Raw genomic sequence first — 19,088 nt, 5'->3', positions numbered from 1 at the left:
CAAGTCCCACAGGGCCCTGGTCTCTTGGGACAGAGCGTTCCACCACGTCGGGGCCAGTACTGAAAAGGCCCTGGCCCTAGTTGAGACCAATCTAACCTCCTTGAGGCTCGGGACCACCAAAGTGTTGTCATTTGTGGACCTTAAGGTCCTCCGCGGGGCAGACCAGGAGAGGTGGTCCCGTAGGTATGAGGGTCCTAGGCCATATAGGGCTTAAAAGGTCAAAACCAGCACCTTACACCTGACCCTGTACTCCACCGGGAGCCAGTGCAGTGGGTAAAGATGACCTGTGGACCTCTCTTCGATGCCACGATGTTACAATCACCCCACTAAGATCTGCCTCGGCCAACGCCTGCCTGCGTATGATCAGATTTATTAGCACACACGGCAAAATAAGCCATGAAAATAAGCCGGGACCACATAACACCAATCCTGAGAGATCGACATTGGCTCCCAGTACGTTTCCGAGCACAATTCAAAGTGTTGGTACTGACCTTGAAAGCCCTAAACATTCTTGGCCCAGTAGACCTGAAGGAGCGTCTCCACCCCCATCGTTCAGCCCGGACACTGAGGTCCAGCGCCGAGGGCCTTCTGGCGGTTTCCTCCCTGTGAGAAGTGAGGTTACAGGGAACCAGGCAGAGGGCCTTCTCGGTGGTGGCACCCACCCTGTGGAACACCCTCCCTTCAGATGTAAAGGAAATAAGCAGTTATCCTATCTTTAAAAGACATCTGAAGGCAGTCCTGTTTATGGAAGTTTTTAATATCTAATTCTGTATTGCTTTTAACATTTGATTGGGAGCCGCCCAGAATGGCTGGGGAGACTCAGCCAGATGGGCGGGGTATGAATAATAAATTATTATTATTATTATTATTATTATTATTATTATTATTATTATTATTATTATTATTAATGAAAAGAGGGAGAAAAGGCGGGGGGAGGGAGAAACAACACCCAAATCTCCATATTACATTTTATTATCAATAAAGAATATATATAAAAATAACAATCAGATTTATTGCTAACCCAAGTCAGCTGTGTGCCAGAGCCAGACAGGCTGCCTGCCTTCAATTTTTCTGGGGGTTTCCAGAAGGGGAGACCCTCGCCATACAGCCCCTTTGCCCCCTTCCGTCACCCCACCTCCTCCGTTTTCACGAAAGGAGCCTGGCTGTTGGGCTGCGTCGCCCACGGGCCGCCCGCTGCGTCGACGTGGCTGCGCTCGTGCAGTTTCAGGCTTCGCTGGCAGCGGAAGGCCTTGCCGCAGACATGGCAGCAGGAGCGACCCTCTGGCCGCTCGCCCGAGTGCGCCGCCTGGTGCCGGAGCAGCCAGGAGCTGCAGGCGAAGCTCTTGGCGCAGTCCTGGCACTGGTGGAGCTTCTCCCGGGCGTGGGAACGCAGGTGCTTGAGGAATCCGGCCTTCTGGGGGAAGCTGTTCCCGCAGCGCGCGCAGGAATAGGCCCTCTCCCCGCCGTGGGTGTTTTGGTGCACCGTCAGGTTGGTCATACGGGTGAAGCGCTTGTGGCACTGGGCGCACTGGTAGGGCTTCTCCCCGGTGTGCGTCCGCCGGTGCTCCACCAGGGTCGAGAGGCGGCCGAAGCGCTTCTCGCACTCGCCGCAAGCGTAGGGCTTTTCCCCGGTGTGCGTCCGCTGGTGCTCCACCAGGGTCGAGAGGCGGCCGAAGCGCTTCTCGCACTCGGCGCAGCCGTAGGGCTTCTCCCCCGTGTGGGTGCGGTAGTGCGTGGTCAGCGTCGACTGGTGGACGAAGGCCTTCCCGCACTCACGGCAGGAGAAAGGCCTCTCACCCAGGTGGGAGCGGCGGTGCCGGGTGAAATTATCCTTGCAGGTAAAGGTGTGCCCGCAGTCGGCGCAGATGTAGGGGCGCTCGGGGGAACCCCGTTGGAGGTGAGGTCCGTTTGGGGGGACAGGATCCCTCTCTGCCGCCCCAGGGAAGACTTGCTCGGCGAAGCCCTGGGGTAACGCTTGACCAAGACCGTAGCTGCCGTTCACGTCCTGGTAGACATTCTCTTCCGATCTCTCTGCCAGAGTCCAGTGGGGCTCCAGCTCCTCAGGGGTCCGGCATTTTTGGTGCATCAGCCAGCTGTCCACTGCATCAACGATTTATTTCATTTTTTATTTGTGAACAAATAAAGAGAAAGAAGTGAGTGGGGGAGGGAAAAGTGCTTGAGATTGTAAATAGTTCAATAAGCACTGCTATTGTTGCAATGAATATACGATTACAATGGTACCTCGGGTTACAGACGCTTCAGGTTACAGAATCCCCTAACCCAGAAATAGTACATCGGGTTAAGAACTTTGCTTCAGGATGAGAACAGAAATCGTGCTCTGGCAGCAGGAGGCCCCATTAGCTAAAGTGGTGCTTCAGGCTAAGAACAGTTTCAGGTTAAGAACAGACCTCCGGAACGAATTAAGTATGTAACCCGAGGTACCACTGTATTAACAAGCCATTATAATTTTACAAAAATGCGTTCCAAGTATTGTTATATTTATCCATGCACAATCTGCGTCTAAATCCACAGGTGAGCCTGTGGTCACCATCTGAGACCCTTCTTCATGTGTCCTCCTCCACAAGAGGTCCAGAGGGTGGCAAACACACAGCTATTCCGCCTGGCCTTTAATTTGAACCCAGCCTTCTTTTCCCTCCCCCTCCCCTTTTATGAAGATCACCCACTCTGAGACCCCACAGCTAATTCTCCCCTGGCCTCTTCGCAGGCCCAAGTAGGACTAATTCAGCCAGCCAGCCCTGGGGATTGTCTAATGCTTATTTCCTCTAAATTGATTTTTGAATTTTATTGTTGTTCATGTTTTTATACTGTATTTTATGCTGCTTTTACAATTAAGTGTTTTAAATTTGTTGTTAGCCGCCCTGAGCCTGGTTTTTGAACTGGGAAGGGTGGGGTATAAATAATAAAAATTATTATTATTATTATTATTATTATTATTATTATTATTATTATTCTATTATTCTATGACTTTAGGCAAACAAAGCAACATTTTGCTCCAGAGATGGCAGCTTGGCCTGATCCCTGGAGCTTTACTTCACTGCAAAACTGGCTTGCAAAAAAAACCAAAAAAAGTCAGGGGAGTTAAAGGTTTGGAAGGCGAGGAAATCGGTATTTGCCACCTATGAATGCAAGGGATTAAGGCCTCTTGTGAGCGCAGAAGGATCTCTGACTTTACTCCACTGGAGTGAAGAGATTAGGCATCTCCACCACAAAGGAGACACAGGTCAGCATTCTTCCCCCAAACACCCCCCCTTCAAGGTCCCCCAATATATCCTCTGGAAGCATCTAAGAGCCTTTTTCATGGAGAAAGATCCCACTGGGATGTTAATTCCAGACCCATTGGTCTCCAGAATAAAAGGCCTAACAGCTACCCATTTCTGGCTTTCAGATTTTAAAAAAGGGCCACTGATCACTCACCTGGGGCTATTTTGCTCCCCGGACTCTCCTCTTCCTCCTTAGCCAAGGGCTCCTGCTCTTGTTTTACCTGTGAGGAGGAGGCAGCCTCCGAGATGGACTCAGGTGAGCCTGCAGAGGAGATGGGAGAAGAAGATGGGATTTCTTCCTTTCTTAAGATCCGTGAATTGTCATCATTATTACTTATCAAATTTCTATAGGGCCCTTCATCTGTAGACCTCAGGGCAGTTCACGAGAAAAAAATACAAGGTGAAAACTGAAAAGACATACGATACGATATCTTTATAGTTATTGTCCCATACAGAACAATGACATTGAAAAATCTACATAAGACGTTCGAAAAACCCCTAAAAACTCTGAAACCCCATTTTAAAATACAATGTACTCCTATAGAGACTCCTTATGCTGCGTTTAAAACCAGAATTGCATTTGGGTAGAAACATAATAAAACATAATAAAAACAAGAACAAAAAACCCTTCATACAAACCAATAATCATCCCCCCCCCAAGAATTGCTTTCATTGGAAGTGTGTTGCAGTGGTTAGAGTGTTGGACTGGGACCTGGGAGAGACCTGGATTCGAATCCCTACTGGGCCATGGAGCTCACTAATAATAATAATAATAATAATAAATTTTATTTATACCCCGCCCTCCCCGGCCAGAGCCAGGCTCAGGGCGGCTAACACCAGTAAAATTACAGTAAAAAAATAATAGGAAAAGGAAAAAAAACAATTTAAAATACAGGTTAAAATGCAATTTAAAATGCAGCTTCATTTTAAAAGTAGCCCATAGATCAAGATCATAAGGAGAGGGAAACACAAGGGTCAGACTGAGTCCAAACCAAAGGCCAGGCAGAACAGCTCTGTCTTGCAGGCCCTGCAGAAAGATGTCAAGTCCCGCAGGGCTCTAGTCTCTTGTGACAGAGCGTTCCACCAAGTCGGGGCCAGCACTGAAAAGGCCCTGGCCCTAGTTGAGACCAATCTAACCACCTTGTGACCTGGGACCTCCAAAGTGTTGTCATTTGTGGACCTTAAGGTCCTCCGCGGGGCATACCAGGAGAGGACTAGTCCAAAAGATCACAGAACCGTAGAGGTGAAAGGGACCCAAAGATTCCCACCCCGGCTTGGAACAGTCACCTGGGACAAAGGATGGAGCCGCGCTTCTCTGATGGTTCCGCTGCTTCTGCAAGGGGTTCTCAGCCACGCTGGCATCCCCGAGGTTCTCCCTGGAGTCTGCGTCCTGCTGTTCGCCAGGACCCAGGTCCTCCCCTCGTTCAATCCGGGACAAAATATCTGGTTTGGAGATTGCATAATCTGTTGGGGTTGCGATGAGAAAAGAGAAAAGGACAGGACATCCTTAGTTGGTTTTTTTTCCCAACACAAAAGTTAATTTTCCAGATTTATAACAAACATATCGACAAATACAAAAAGAAAACATCAAAAAACAAACGAACAAGCAAACATAGATCCTAACTGTAATAGTTCCACTTTTGTTAACATTGTTGAGTGACTTCCTCAAATCCCCCTGGCTGAGTTTCCATGTATATTATTGTAGCAGTTTTCCAAAACTAATTCCACCTAAAATTTACTTAGTCCATTAACCTCTTTCTTTCTTTTCATTTTAACTTTAAACATATTATTCTATAACATCACATATTTAAATCCTAGGCCAATCTGATACTTGCAAGTAATTCTATTTAAGTTATCTTAACATATTTAGCTAAATACAGGAAATCCTTAGTTTAGAGGGTGGGGTGGAAGGCCTGTTTTTAGGGGAATAGAAGGATATTTACTCATTTGTTTCGTAAAATTTATACAGGCCTGATTGCAAAAGCAAAAAACCCCATCCCTCAATGCGGTCTGCAAAAAAATAAAACCATAAAAATCAAGAAACAGCACTTTAAAGGACTGAAACAGCATTGGAATGACCTTAACTTTCTAAGCATTGCTTATGTCTAAGCAATACAGTGGTATCTCTGGTTGCGAACGGGATCCGTTCCGGGGGCCCGTTCGCAACCTGAGGAGAACGCAACCCGCGTCTGCGTGGGTCGTGATTCGCTGTTTCTGCGCATGACGTCATTTTGTGCAACTGCGCATGCGCGAGTGGCGAAGCCCGGAAGTAACCGGTTCTGCTGCTTCCGGGTCGCCGCAGGACACAACCTGAAAACGCTCAACCTGAAGCAAATGTAACAAGAGGTATGACTGCAGTGTTTTTAGCAGATGCTGAAAAAGACTACAGCGAAGGCGCTGGCCTGGTATCAATTGGCAGGGAGTTCCGAAGTGTAGGGGCTGCCACACTGAGCAGTCGAGTTCTTACCAATGCGGAAAACGGGTATTTTGTGGCACAGAAGAGGTGAGACTGAGGACAGCCCCAAAGTGAAGGAGAATTCAATTACTTCCAAGTATCAGATTGGCCTAGGATTTAAATATGTGATGCTATATAACAATATGTTTAAAGTTAAAATGAAAAGAAAGAGGTTAATTGACTAAGTAATTTTTAGGAGAAATTCGTTTTGGAAAACTGCTACAATGATATATATGGAAATTCAGCCAGGGGGATTCGAGGAAGTCACCCAACAATGTTAACAAAAATGGAATTATTACAGTTTGTGTTGGAGGAGGAGCCAAGATGGCCACCGTGTAAGGTTCCTCCTTCCAGTTCTCTCCGACCTCTTCTCCCGATTTGGATTTTACAACCACTGGAGTAAGTTATTTACTTTAGTTTTGCAGTTTGCTAGACAAGTAATTGCTGGACTCTCCACTGGTGTGATGCCAGATTTTAATTAAGTTTGACGAAGGAGGATTGCTTTGGATTGAGCTGGGACGCTGCTGTAGAAATGGCGACGAGGTAAGGCGCATCTGCTGGAGTTCATTTCGAATCCTCCCCAAAATTTTGTGTTGCGGCTCCCAGCCTTTCAAGTTCTTGCTGAAGATTGCACCAGGGTGTTGGAGCCCATGCCAGGAGTTCAAATTGCTGATAATCTGTAAAGCCTGCATCGTAAATCAGCTTTAACAAGCAGATAATTGTATCCTCCGGCAGCCTCCGACTCACTGGTTTTCTGCCAGCCCACATCAGCTTGTATTTCTACTTTTACTACCTTTTATTACCTTTTATGCACTGCTATTTTAAAAGACTCACAACGATGGGCCAAGGCAAACGCCTAAGGGACTGTGACGAGGCTTTGCCCTCCCCAAGAGCCAAACAATCAAAAACCGACCCCCCCGTGTCTGGCAAATGGAGTGTCCCCACTGATCACTGCTATAGGGTGAAAACTCAGAACCGTTTCTACCCTCTAATGTCACCAGAAACAACGTCAACACCAGAGGAATTACTTTTACCCCAGATTAAAACTGTGGACGGCAAGCTCGGAGGAAGAGGGAGTGTCCCACTGGGGGTGGTGCAGGACGCCGGAGCCGAGGACTGCGCAAGACAAGAACAACATGAACATCTCCACCTTGTGGTCAGAACCCTTAATTGCATATTCAAGAAGATTGATGTGCTATCCTCCCAGCTATGTAACCTTGAACAGAAAATTGATAACCTCTGGTCAAAGTCTAAACCAACTGTAGTTACGGGGGAAATGAAGTGCCAGAGAACCTTACCCTCAACCAAAAAAGGAAGTGTGATCCCTAAATATAAACCAAATCCTGCACTGAAACAGCAAGCATTATTTCTGCAACCTAAGAAAATCTGCCTAAATATCGGGGTAAGGTCAGCAAGGTGGCTCACTCTGGATGGGGTTAAAAAGCATCTAAGCAATCTCCTAAACATAGAAATCACACAATGTGATCTCATTGCAGTATTACCTTTGAACCAGCACCTCAGGCAACAGAAAGTGATGCTTGCGTTTTACTCTCCAAGGATCCCTTCAGCTATCATCAGGCAGAAATCACTCTTGGCTAGGTATGATATCTTCCCAACAAGAGTTTTTATGGATAGCATGATCCATCCCCTTCTACTTGCCGGTTACGACACGGAGCGGACCCTGTCGGAGAGGTCGGGAGCACCCCGGGACATTGAGCCTCCTTTTCCGGAGGATATCCATACGTACCAAAACTGGACTTACCCCACGTCCCCACGAGCTCCAAAGGAACCCACTGGCGCAAGTAATTCTCTGACCCCACCGGAGGAAAGAGAGCTTTTAGCCACCTTTGGCGACCTTCCACCGAGGAATCAACAAGAAATAATTGATAGACTAGAAGTACTTAACCACCAGCTCATACATGTCCAGAAGAACGGAAAAGTCCTGCCCACTTTTCAGGATAACCTTGCCAGCTTTTCGGAGTCGTGTTTTAAGGAAGTAGGAAGTCTTCCATACCTCAGTCCAGTTCCTAAACCCATGCCTCCCCCACTTGTGGGCAAATCCCACCGACGCTTGGCAGACCCAGGTTCTGCCTCACAAGCTGGCCTCTCATCCCAACTCTTGATAAATTTTGACTCGCCCTCCAAGAGTCCCCCGCCGAAGAGTGTAACTCAGAGTCCTTTCCACCAAAACAATTCCTTACCATCCAATCCATCAATGCCGGAACTGGAGTCCTCATATTCCCCTGAGCGGCATAGACCCGACATACAAACAGTACCTGTACGTCAAGCATCCCCAGTACCTTCGCTAGCATCAGGTCAGGGGAGTGTTCCACTTACATCAAAAAATGACCCGGATTGGACTGAAGACCCGGCTGGACATATAAATCAAATGGTTTCATCGGCGACCTTTAGACCTCGCGGTGGGACAGTCTCAGCAAATCCTGTGGAGTCTCCCACTGAAGTGTCCGCCCTTGGGCCAGCCAGCGGGAGACCCGTTCTGTCGCCCCAGTCTGAACACCTCACTACCAACTTCAAGATCAGGCACCTCCAGCAGGTGCCTGCCATGCAAAGTAAAATAACTGACTTTTTTGTGGGGTCTGCCCTGCCTCCAAAGGACTCACTTCTCTCCCTGAATTGACAACGAATTGAACACAACAGGAACTCCCCCCTATCAGTCCTCAGCTGGAACATCGCGGGCTGGAGGGGAAAAAAACATGAGCCAGAATTCTTGGAGTTTATTAACCTGTTTCATATCATCTTGTTCCAAGAATCGTGGGAAGTAGAGAAAATTGTCCTAAATGGCTTTGAGCTGCTAGAACTCCCTGCCTGCCCCTCCCTGAAAGGAGGCCGCCCTAAAGGGGGCCTAATAATAGGCATCTCCCTCAACCTACATGCTAAATTTACGCTAGTACAGGCCCTGCCTCCCTACGCCCTTACCGGGCTGATTGCGGGGGAAAAGATCTCGCTCCTAGTTACAAATGTTTACTTGCCACCTGGGGGTTCTTCCCTCGAACTGGGCTCTAAATGGGACTCGCTAGAAGAGCATTTGCTCTCATGCTATGTTAAGTTCCCTAACACCCCGGCCATAATAGGTGGCGATTTTAATGCCCGCACAGCAGCAAACTGGGACTCGCTGACCAAAGCCAAATGGTGGGTTACCCCAAACCTTGATAATTACGACCTGGAACATATCATGAGGAGAACTTCTAAAGACCACAGAGCAAATGAGGCTGGGGTACTCCTCTATCAAATGGCCATCCGTTTGAATTTGGTCCCCTTAAATGGCACATGCCTCCCTGATATTCCAGGGGATTTCACTCACCTGAGCGTTAAATCAAACAGCGTCCTCGATTACCTGTTGGTCTCTAGGGATCTACTTAAGTGTATTTCCACTTTTAAGATCGAGAATGTACAATTTAGTGATCATCTTCCCCTTGTAGCTAAGCTTTCCCTGAACTGGCAGTCGGAGGCTCATAGACATGCGACCCAGATGGTAACCAACGAATCTCTCCAAGTAAGAGGAATCAAATGGTCGGAGACCCAGGCTCAAAGGTACCAGGAATTCTTTCAAAAAGAAATCCTCGGGCCCCATTCCAACATAGGCTCTGCCTCAGACGAGCATAGCATAGTGCTGAAGCGCTTCCACCATCATACGACTGATCTTTCGTCCTTCTTTAGGTTACCACCCAAAAATTTAAATCAAAACGAGTATACTTACGGTGCCCCCTGGTATAATTCGCAGTGCAAACAAGCAAGACAGCGCCTCCGTGCTATATATAATGTATATAAGATCTCCGATGCATCTATTCTGCCAGCTAGTTATGCCCAAGCCAAGCAAGTCTACAAACGCACGCAGAAAACCGCCAAGCGTGAGTGGCAACATAATCGTTGGCAGGCTTTGATTACTGCGTCAAAACCACACAGATCCAGGGAATTCTGGTCTTTGATTAACAGAAGGGTGAGGAAATACCCAAGGGCAGTCATCTCTGCACCGACATGGGAATTGTTCCTGAAGAAATGCTTCTCACAGGCAGATGCTCCCTCCGACCATCTGATGCATCTGTTTACCCACCTACCTATCTGGCCTCCCACCGATCCTGACGAAATAGCCAAGCTAATAGCTCAGCTGAAACCGGGCAAAGCCCCAGGGCCCGACCTGATCCCTGCTGAAGCAATCAAACTACACCCAAAATGGTGGGCCGGCATCTTGGCCAAAACCTTCGATGCAATCAACGCTTCCGGTCTCATCCCCAAAATATGGAAGGAGGCCATTATAGTACCAATTCATAAAAAAGGTTCCCCAACGGAGCCGGAAAACTACCGTAACATCAGCCTCCTTTCGATCATAGGGAAAATTTATGCCAGCTTTTTGCTGACTAAATTATTGCGATGGGTAGATGAGACTAACCAGATTGGCCACGAACAAGCAGGGTTCAGAACTAAACGTTCTACAACAGATCATGCGATAATTCTTTATCATCTGGCACGGAAGTACTCCTCCCCTCCCCGGGGCTACCTCTGTGCTGCCTTCTTAGATCTAAAGGCAGCCTTTGACAGCGTTCCTAGAAATATTCTTTGGGAGAAACTTGCGAAACAGGGCATTGATAGAAGACTCTTATGGCTCATAAGTCAGCTCCACGAAGGTACCCTTGCCAGAGTGAGACTTACTCCTGCGGGCGACCTCACAAATTCGATACCAATAAACAAGGGAGTGCGCCAAGGATGTATATTGGCTCCCTGCCTATTCAACCTTTTCATCAGCGACATGCGAGCACCCCTAGTTAACTCATCTCCAAGTACACACGCGCCTAGACTAGCGGATTACCGCTGCCCACTCCTTTTATATGCGGACGACGCGGTAATTCTATCTTATACACGTGTTGGACTAACCAGAGCTCTGAAGATCTTTGCCACGTATTGCCAACTCAACCAATTAACCATCAACCATGCTAAGTCCAAGATTCTGATTTTCTCCAGAAGCCGGAGATTATACAAATGGAAGCTTGGTGGAGCAAAAATAGAGCAAGTCCTAAAATTTCAATATCTAGGAGTTATTTTTCAATACAACTTGGGATGGAAAGCTCAAATTCAACACCTACTTAACAAGGCCAAAACCCTGTCATATGCGCTCCTCCGATTTTTCTTTTCGGACGGAGCTCTGCATGTTCCCTCGGCCCTAAAGGTGTTCAAGGCAAAAGTGGTTGCAGTGCTTGCTTATGCTGCCCCGCTCTGGGCCGTGATGACAGACCTTGCTCCCCTTGAGACTCTGCAAAGCCAATTCCTTCGTCGGCTCCTAATGCTCCCCCTGTGCGTAAGCAACGCAGCCATGCGACTAGAATTGAAGATTGCATCCTTAGAAACTTGCCTGTGGAAGCAAGTCTTCAATTACTGGTTATCATTGTGGCATAGATTACCAAACCATTACCTTGCCCAATGCTTATGGCGAGATGAATTCTCCAGCCTTTGGACTAGTAAAATTCATGCCAAACTCCTGAGCTATGGAATCTCTCCCTCAGATTCCCTAAAACTAGACCAAATCACTGCTCAAAGACTGATCCGTCAAAGACTGGATGACATCGACTTACAGCAAAATTATATGCTGGGGGGAGGTGTCTGTTCGCCCCAGAACATTGGTATCACTTTAACTTATTGCGTTCCATCATACCTCTCCTCCCTTTCGTCTGTTGCCCATAGACTGGCCTTCACCAAAGCGAGGTTCAACGTTTTCCCCTCCAATGTCCTGAGACATAGATTCTCAAAGGGCCAAGACCCCGCCACGTGCGAATGTGATAAGGTGACGCCGGAGTCGCTTCAGCACATTATGTTCACTTGCCCCTTGTTCAATGTGCCACGGGCAAATTTGTTGGGATCAATCATACAGAAACTAGAGGGTACCCCACCAAAATTCCACCTTGCCCAAATCTTGCAGGATAAGGATTCCCACACGACCCTGAAAGTGGCTAGGTTCCTGGTCGCTGTCCTCTCCCAAAAGCGACGCCAAGGAGCGCTACAAGCTAATTAAGGCGTAGCATGCCTTTCCATCTTATAGTATTTTATTGTTATAGTGGTGTTTTAGCGACTGTTTTTTTTTTTTCCCCCCCACGGCACAAGCTGTCACTTATGTGTTGTTTTTATCTGTATGGGCCTATGGCCGCAATAAATATTATCTTACAGTTTGTGTTTCTTTTTGATGTTTTCTTTTATATGTTTGTTATAAATTTGGAAAATCAATAAAAAAATTTGAAAAAACAACAAAGTGATGGAGAATTCGGAGGCAGGCCAGGGTGAACGCAGGGCCCAGAAGCCTCCTTTCTCCCGCCGGCTCTTACCGAGAGAGATCAAGTATTCGCAGTTCCCCTTCAGGACGTTCTTGTAGAGTTCCTTCTGCCAGTCCTCCATCTTCTCCCGCTCCTCCTGGGAAAAGGCGGCGCTGCCATCAAAGGTCACCTGCAAGGAGTCAGCCACAAAAGTTGATGCCCCAGAGCACCCTGGGAAACGAATAATCCTAGGAGGGTAGCGCGGGAAGGGACCCCCAAAGGTCATCTAGCTCAACCCCCTGCGATTGTTTTGTTATGTGGTATTTGTTATAATTGTGGGAAACATAATAATTATTTTTTTAAAAAAAATCCTGCTTTTGCTAATAAAGAGTTAACTCTAACTTGCACAGTGTGATTTACTGCTGGCTGGCTCCTGCCAGCGACTAACCCAAGGCCAGAGAGCCAGCGGAGCTCGCGTCTCCTCCCAGCTCCAGCTTTCCGTACACTGAACTGGTCCCATCAACAGGGGCGCCGACTTATAAAAAATATTGGGGGAGCCCGCGAAAGCTCATGAATAATAAATAAGCTCATGAATATGCAGATAAAGTGGCGCCGCCTCCTCGTGAGCGAATAGGGGAGTGTGCTGCGCCTATTAATCAGCTCCGAAGGAAATTGGGTGGAGCTTTTGCTCGGGAGGGCAGGAGGCATGCAGCCCGACCCTGTGCATTTTGGGCTGGGGGAGGGGCGGCGGTGGCGCTCTGCTGGAGGGGCGCCCGAGATTATTGGGAGGGCGGAGCCCCCCCAAACGAATTTTTGAGGGGGCTCGGGCCCCCTCAGGCCCCATGGAGTCGGCGCCTATGCCCATCAACCCATCCACCAAGTCCCCCAGCGCAATCTTGCTCCTGTTATCGTCAGGCAGGGTCCACCTACCTTGGGGGCCTCCCCGTTGACACCGGGTGGGAGCCTCAGGATCCAGAAGTTGCGGTTCTTGAGCAGGTTCTCCAAGTTCTCCAGCCTCCTCCGGAGCAAGCCGTACTCCTGGATGAGGGTCCCCAGCACCGTCCACTTGCCCTCCAGCTGGTTCCCGATTTCCAGCTCCGTCTTCTCGCACTCAAAGATCTTCTTCTCCGCCGTCCCTGCTCTGCCCTCCAGGGTCAGCAGCCGAGACGTCAAAGCGTCCACTTTGCTCTCCATCGCCTTGACAGCGGCCACCAGAGTCCAGACAGACGCCTCCGTCACCTGCCCCGCCGGACACTCGAGGATGGCAGGGGACTGGAGGGAAGACGGCGCGCCCCGCGATTCAGCCTCCCATTCCGGAGCCTGTTGTCAAGGACACAAGTTATTTTTTTTTCACAAAAGGAACTAAGCTTTTTGTTTTTGCCGTTTCTGAAAACACTCCAAACATGTGGAGGGCACCAGGTTGGGGAAGACTGGCCTGCAATGCGTCTCTCAAGCACCACCTTGACTTCCTTGGAGAAAAAGTAGGATATAAATATTATAATGCAGGGAATTATATTTAGGAAGGAGGAAGGCCTGTTTCTTGGGGGTTCATCTTCTTTGGAGGGAACCAGGGATCTGTCACAGACATCCAGTGATCTACTGGTAGGTCACAATCTACCTGTCAGACATGCCTGTTATAATGGAATCACCGTGGTTGGGAAGAGGCCGTGATAATAATAATAATTTAGTATTTATACCCCGCCCATCTGGCTGGGTTTCCCCAGCTACTCTGGGCGGCTTCCAACAAAATATTAAAATACAGTAATGCATCAAACATTAAAAGCTTCCCTAAACAGTGCTGCTTTCAGATGTCTTCTAAAAGTCTGGTAGTTGTTCTTCTCTTTGACATCTGGTGGGAGGGCGTTCCACAGGGCGGGTGCCACCACCGAGAAGGCCCTCTGCCTGGTTCCCTGTAACTTCACTTCTCGCAGGGAGGGAGCCGCCAGAAGGCCCTTGGAGCTGGACTTCAGTGTCCGGGCAGAACGATGGGGGTGGAGACGCTCCTTCAGGTACACTGGGCCTTTGAGGCCATTTAGGGCTTTAAAGGTCAACACCAACACTTTGAATTGTGCTCCAAAACGTACTGGGAGCCAATGTAGGTCTTTCAAGACCGGTGTTATGTGGTCTTGGTGGTTGCTCCCAGTCACCAGTCTAGCTGCCGCATTCTGGATTAGTTGTAGTTTCCGGGTCACCTTCAAAGGTAGCCCCACATAGAGCGCATTGCAGTAGTCCAAGCGGGAGATAACTAGAGTATGCACCACTCTGGCAAGACAGTCCGCGGGCAGGGAGGGTCTCATCCTGCGTACCAGATGAAGCTGGGAGACAGCTGCCCTGGACACAGAACTGACCTGTGCCTCCATGGACAGCTGTGAGTTCAAAATGACTCCCAGGCTGCGCACCTGGTCCTTCAGGGGCAGAGTTACCTCAAGGATACGTAGTACTGGTACCCCCTCCAAAAAAATATTAAGTATGGCACTTACTGTGACAACTTCATGGTGAGTACCAACACCTTCCCCCCCCCCTTAGAATAAAGCACTAATAATAATAACAACAATAATAATAATTTTCTGCCCTCTCCTTGCCCCTTAATAGATCTCTGCTCCCCACTTGGTCCCTTTGCACCAAAGGTGCAAATGCCACAACCAGGAACGGCGAGGGCAGAGGCAGAGGCAGAGTTCCATTAAAGGAAGAACCTGATTCCGAATTTAAGCACCCCGTTCACACAGCACGGGCTGCAAGCGCGCATCTCCACCCGCAGAATTCCGCCATCCCGCCTGCTAACAACCGACGCCGCCGTTCCTTTTCCCTTTTGCACCGGGAAGGAGGGAGCGGAGCGGGGTAAATGCGGGGTAAGTACCCCGGAGGGAGGGGAAAGCTCGTCCGGATCAGCCGGGCGCCAAGTGCATCCTCTTCCCCTGCAGAAAGAGCAGGATCCAGGAAGCCCAGCGGACGCGAGGAGGAGCCGGAGAGATGCAAGGGCGCACGGGCTTGGGGAGCGCGCCCTGCTTACCTGCGCGGGCGCCCACTCGGCCATGGCGCCTCCGAGGGTCCCGGCGAGGGATCCGTCCGGAGCTGGTGCGGAGGGCCGGCGCTGGGATCCGCAGCTCAGAGCATGTCGGGAGCAGCTTTGCAAAGCGGGGAGGCGGGGTGCAGACTAGGGAGGGGAACCGGCGCCACTCCGGAGCTGCACCGCCGCCTGCGGGCCTGGGAGAGCATCGCCGCAGAAAGCGAGCAAGCGCAAAGGGAGCTTCGCTTGCACCCGCGGAGGATAGGAGCGGATCCTGCCCCTCGGAGGTTTTTTGGCTAGGGCACCCTCCAAATAATGCGCGCCTAGCAGCGCTCCGTGGGAAAGCTGTTCCGCTTGCCAAGCGCGCGCGCGCGAGGGGCTCTCCTGCGCGCCTCTGGGGATGTGCAGAGTTCGTAGAATGGTAGAGCTGGAAGGGACCCCGAGGGTCGTCTACTTCAACCCCCTGAAATGCAGGAATCTCAACCAGATCATACGTGACAGGCAACCTTTGAAGAATCATAGAATTGCAGAGTTGCAAGGAACACCCTTGATGTATGGAAGTGAGAGCTGGACTATGAAGAAGGCTGATCGCCGAAGAATGGATGCTTTTGAATTATGGTGCTGGAGGAGACTCTTGAGAGTCCCATGGACTGCAAGAAGATCAAACCTCTCCATTCTGAAGGAAATCAGCCCTGAGTGCTCACTGGAAGGACAGATCCTGAAGCTGAGGCTCCAAGACTTTGGCCACCTCATGAGAAGAGAAGACTCCCTGGAAAAGACCCTGATGCTGGGAAAGATGGAGGGCACAAGGAGAAGGGGACGACAGAGGACGAGATGGTGGGACAGTGTTCTCGAAGCTACCAGCATGAGTCTGACTAAACTGCGGGAGGCAGTGGAAGACAGGGGTGCCTGGCGTGCTCTGGTCCAGGGGGTCACGAAGAGGCGGACATGACTAAACGACTAAACAACAACAACAAGGGACACCCAAGAGTCATCTAGTCCACCCCCTGCAATGCGACAAATCTTTTTGCCCAACGTGGGGCTCAAACCCACGACGTTGAGCATAGGAGCCAAGGTCCTTTCAACCCCCCCTAAAATATTTGAGGGGTACAGACTCCCACAAAGTTGATGGGCATTGCCAGTCAAATGGTGTGTGTGTGTGTGATCAGCTATCTTGGCTAGTGGCAATCAATAGCCTTCTCTGCCATGAATTTGTCTAATCCTCTTTCAAAGTCATCCAAGTTGGTGGTCATCATTGCCTCTTGTGGGAGTGAGTTCCGTAGTTTAACAGAAGCCTGTGGCCTTTTCAGTGTGTTGGTGGAAGGGTAGCTATTTTTTCATTTGCTATGTATTTTGTGTTATATTGTATTTTTATGTTGTGAACAACCCTGTGATCTTTGGAGGAAGCGTGATATAAAACTAACTGCAGTTACAGGTAGGCAGCCGTGATGGTCTGCCATAGTCGAAACAAGATAAAAAAATTCCTTCCAGTAGCACTTTAGAAACCAACTAAGTTTGTTATTGGTATGAGCTTTCGTGTGCAAACTTAGTTGGGCTCTAAGGTGCTACTGGAAGGAATTTTTAAATTTTGTTTTAACTAACTATAGTGGTACCTTGGTTCCCAAATGCCAAAAACCCAGAAATAAGTGTTCTGGTTTTCAAACGTTTTTTGGAAGGTGAACGTCCAATGCGGCTGTCGGCTATTGTTTCCCGGGCGCCTGCACCAATCAGAAGCTACGCCTTGGTTTTCAAACCTTTCAGAAGTCAAACAGGCTTCTGGAACAGATTAACTTTGGTGCTTTTGTTTTTGCTATTTATTTTGCGTTTTTGTTTTTGACTGTGTGGAACCCAGTTCAGCTACTGATTGTGACTGCGAAAATGGATAAAAGCCCCCCAATCCAAACAATGACTATCATCAGTGCAGGTAAGAAATAATCATCATCTACAACACTGCCTTATTTATTTTATAGTTAATTGATTATTGCTTTCATTTTATGGATCAATGGTCTCGTTAGATAGTAAAATTCATGTTAAATTGCTATTTTGGGGGTTGTTTTTAAAAGTCTGGAACGGATTAATCTGTTTTGCATTACTTTCTGTGGGAAAGCACGCCTTGGTTTTGGAACGCTTTGGTTTTGGAACAGACTTCGGGAACAGATTAAGTTTGAGAACCAAGGTACCACTGTACTCTGCACTGCTTGAAGAAATTCTTTTTTTATAATTCCTGAATCTCCCAACATTCCAGTTCATTGGATAACCAGGAGTTCTAGTTATTGAGGGGGGACGGGACTTTTCACTAGCCACTTTGTCAGGCATCATTTTATAAACTGTAAATTTCTATCATGTTGTCTCTTTCTCATCTTTTCCTCCAAACTAAAAAGTCCCAAGCATTGCATTATTTCCTCATAAGGGAGTCACCTGTGTTGCCCAGGGCAAAAATATGGGTTTCTTCTATCCTTCAATACCAATGCCGGTTTTCCAAGTTATACAGAACTATTTTCTGCCTAGAAGTGGCTGGGTGTGTGGGGAGCGGAGCAGAGTTCTTTAAAACATTAAAACTTTCACTGCAAACATTGCTTGGGCCAAGAAAGATATTAGCACACAGCAGGATCAGCACAACTGGCTGGTTTTAATCCAACACAGAGAGACACTTTTATTGTCCAAAGCAAATCTGTGCAGTTTCCTCCACCTGAAGGAAAATGGCAGAAGTAAAAAATAAATGTCCAGTGTTTTTGAAGGGTCCTTTCATGCCTGAACTCTGTGAGATTTCATTTTATTTTTAGTTCTTATACTTGGACGTTAATTTATCCGTGTTATTTCTTACTTTGAGACGTTTTTGTGTAAAAAGCAATGAATGAATACAGTAATAAAGGGTTCTGTTTGTCCCTGCACAAAAAGAAATGCAGACTTCTCTGCTGTTGTTCGTATTGTTGTTATTTATTTCATTTCTATACCGTTTTGTATTTTTAAGGGGGGGAAATACATTAAAACCTCAAAGAAAACAATCCAGAAGAAAACACTACAGAAGGAAGTCAAATATAAAGTATACATCTAAAGCATACTTTAATTAACAGGAAACTGAAATATTATCGGAAAGATTCCAAAATAATATTACAAAGGAATGCACATTTGACGCAGTGAAGTTAACAAAAAAATATCTTAAGGCATTTCAAAGGAAAACATTACGAAAGGAAGTCAAATAGAAAATGCACATTTAAAATAGCATTGTTAGCAAGAGCATAAAATGTTCTCGCGTAGAACGTTTCTGCAGCTGTTGCTGCCCATCCTGTCAATGGTGTTTCACAGCGGGCAGCAACTGTGGAAGCTCAGGCTTGGGTCTGGGACCTGTGAGCATAGGGCAGTATATAAACAATAAATAAAATAAAATAAAAATCTTGATCAAGCCATGCCCAATTTTATGCTCCTTGTAGCTCCTGAAAAGGTGGTGATGAGAATGAACTTACTGGTCGCAGTATGACTGCATGAGCAAAAGCCTTTCCATGAAAAGATGTCTAGTAAAATGATCTCTGAAACGCAGCTCTTGAAGCTGAAGCCGCCCTTTTGTCAGGTAGCCAGCATGGTGTTTCTGACTACAATTCTGACTACAATTCCCATCAGCCAATGCCAGGGGCTGATGGGAGTTGTAGTCCAAAAAAATAAATAAATCCGGAGGGCACTGGGCTGCTCAGAAGGGAACAGAGCATGCTACCTCCCCCATCTCCCACACTTCTGTTGCTGCTGTAATACAACCCTTTTGCAGGCTCCGAAACAGAGAAAAGGTCAGGCTTCCCGGCTTCTGAAACTTCCTGCAAAATTTCCCCTCCATGCAAACGTGTGTTCGCTCCAGCTGCCTCGCCCTGCAACCGCTGTGCTTGTTGCTTTCTATACGGCACCCTGGTGACCTGTGTTCCAGAGTCACTGCAGGTTTCTGGAGTGCGACTGCCACAGCCTTGCTGGAAAGACAGCGCTGTTCGTGCAGGGACTGATGCCCCCAACTCCAAGATGCTCCTCAAGCGCTACACTTATTATAAGATTTATTTATTAGGTCCCCCGGCAGGTGACAACAACAGACTATGCCATTATTATTT

The 19,088-nt window shown here is 48.0% G+C and overlaps 1 protein-coding gene and 1 long non-coding RNA gene across 2 annotated transcripts; one reads left to right on the top strand and one right to left on the bottom strand.

Moving 5' to 3' along the window:
* Nucleotides 1–956: 956 nt before the first annotated feature.
* LOC308569585 (zinc finger protein 783-like) lies at nt 957–15,123 on the bottom strand. The gene is made up of 6 exons (XM_081163692.1): nt 15,004–15,123; nt 12,924–13,313; nt 12,066–12,183; nt 4,569–4,745; nt 3,436–3,543; nt 957–2,100 (listed from the first exon to the last, which is right to left on the bottom strand). The coding sequence occupies exons 1-6, from the start codon at nt 15,025–15,027 to the stop codon at nt 1,127–1,129; spliced, it is 1,791 nt and encodes a 596-aa protein (XP_081019818.1). The 5' UTR covers nt 15,028–15,123; the 3' UTR covers nt 957–1,126.
* Nucleotides 15,124–15,718: 595 nt separating this feature from the next.
* On the top strand, nt 15,719–19,081 carry LOC308569755. The gene is made up of 2 exons (XR_014000811.1): nt 15,719–18,580; nt 18,619–19,081. It is a non-coding gene; the product is annotated as an uncharacterized lncRNA (long non-coding RNA).
* Nucleotides 19,082–19,088: the final 7 nt, after the last annotated feature.

This window comes from Podarcis bocagei (genome assembly GCF_964188305.1).
Source record: "Podarcis bocagei genome assembly, chromosome: 12".
NCBI lineage: Eukaryota > Metazoa > Chordata > Lepidosauria > Squamata > Lacertidae > Podarcis > Podarcis bocagei.
The sequence above is the reverse complement of the archived record's forward strand: the minus strand, read 5'-3'. Positions and strand labels throughout refer to the sequence as shown.

Bases quoted from the DNA above. Each gene is read 5' to 3' on its own strand.
- LOC308569585 (XM_081163692.1), bottom strand. From the start codon at position 15,027: ATGGCCGAGTGGGCGCCCGCGCAG. The intron at 12,184-12,923 runs GTAGGTGGACCC...GACTCCTTGCAG, and splicing joins TCAACGGGGAGGCCCCCAAG to GTGACCTTTGATGGCAGCGC. The intron at 2,101-3,435 runs GTGAGTGATCAG...TCGTTGATGCAG, and splicing joins GGGGAGCAAAATAGCCCCAG to TGGACAGCTGGCTGATGCAC.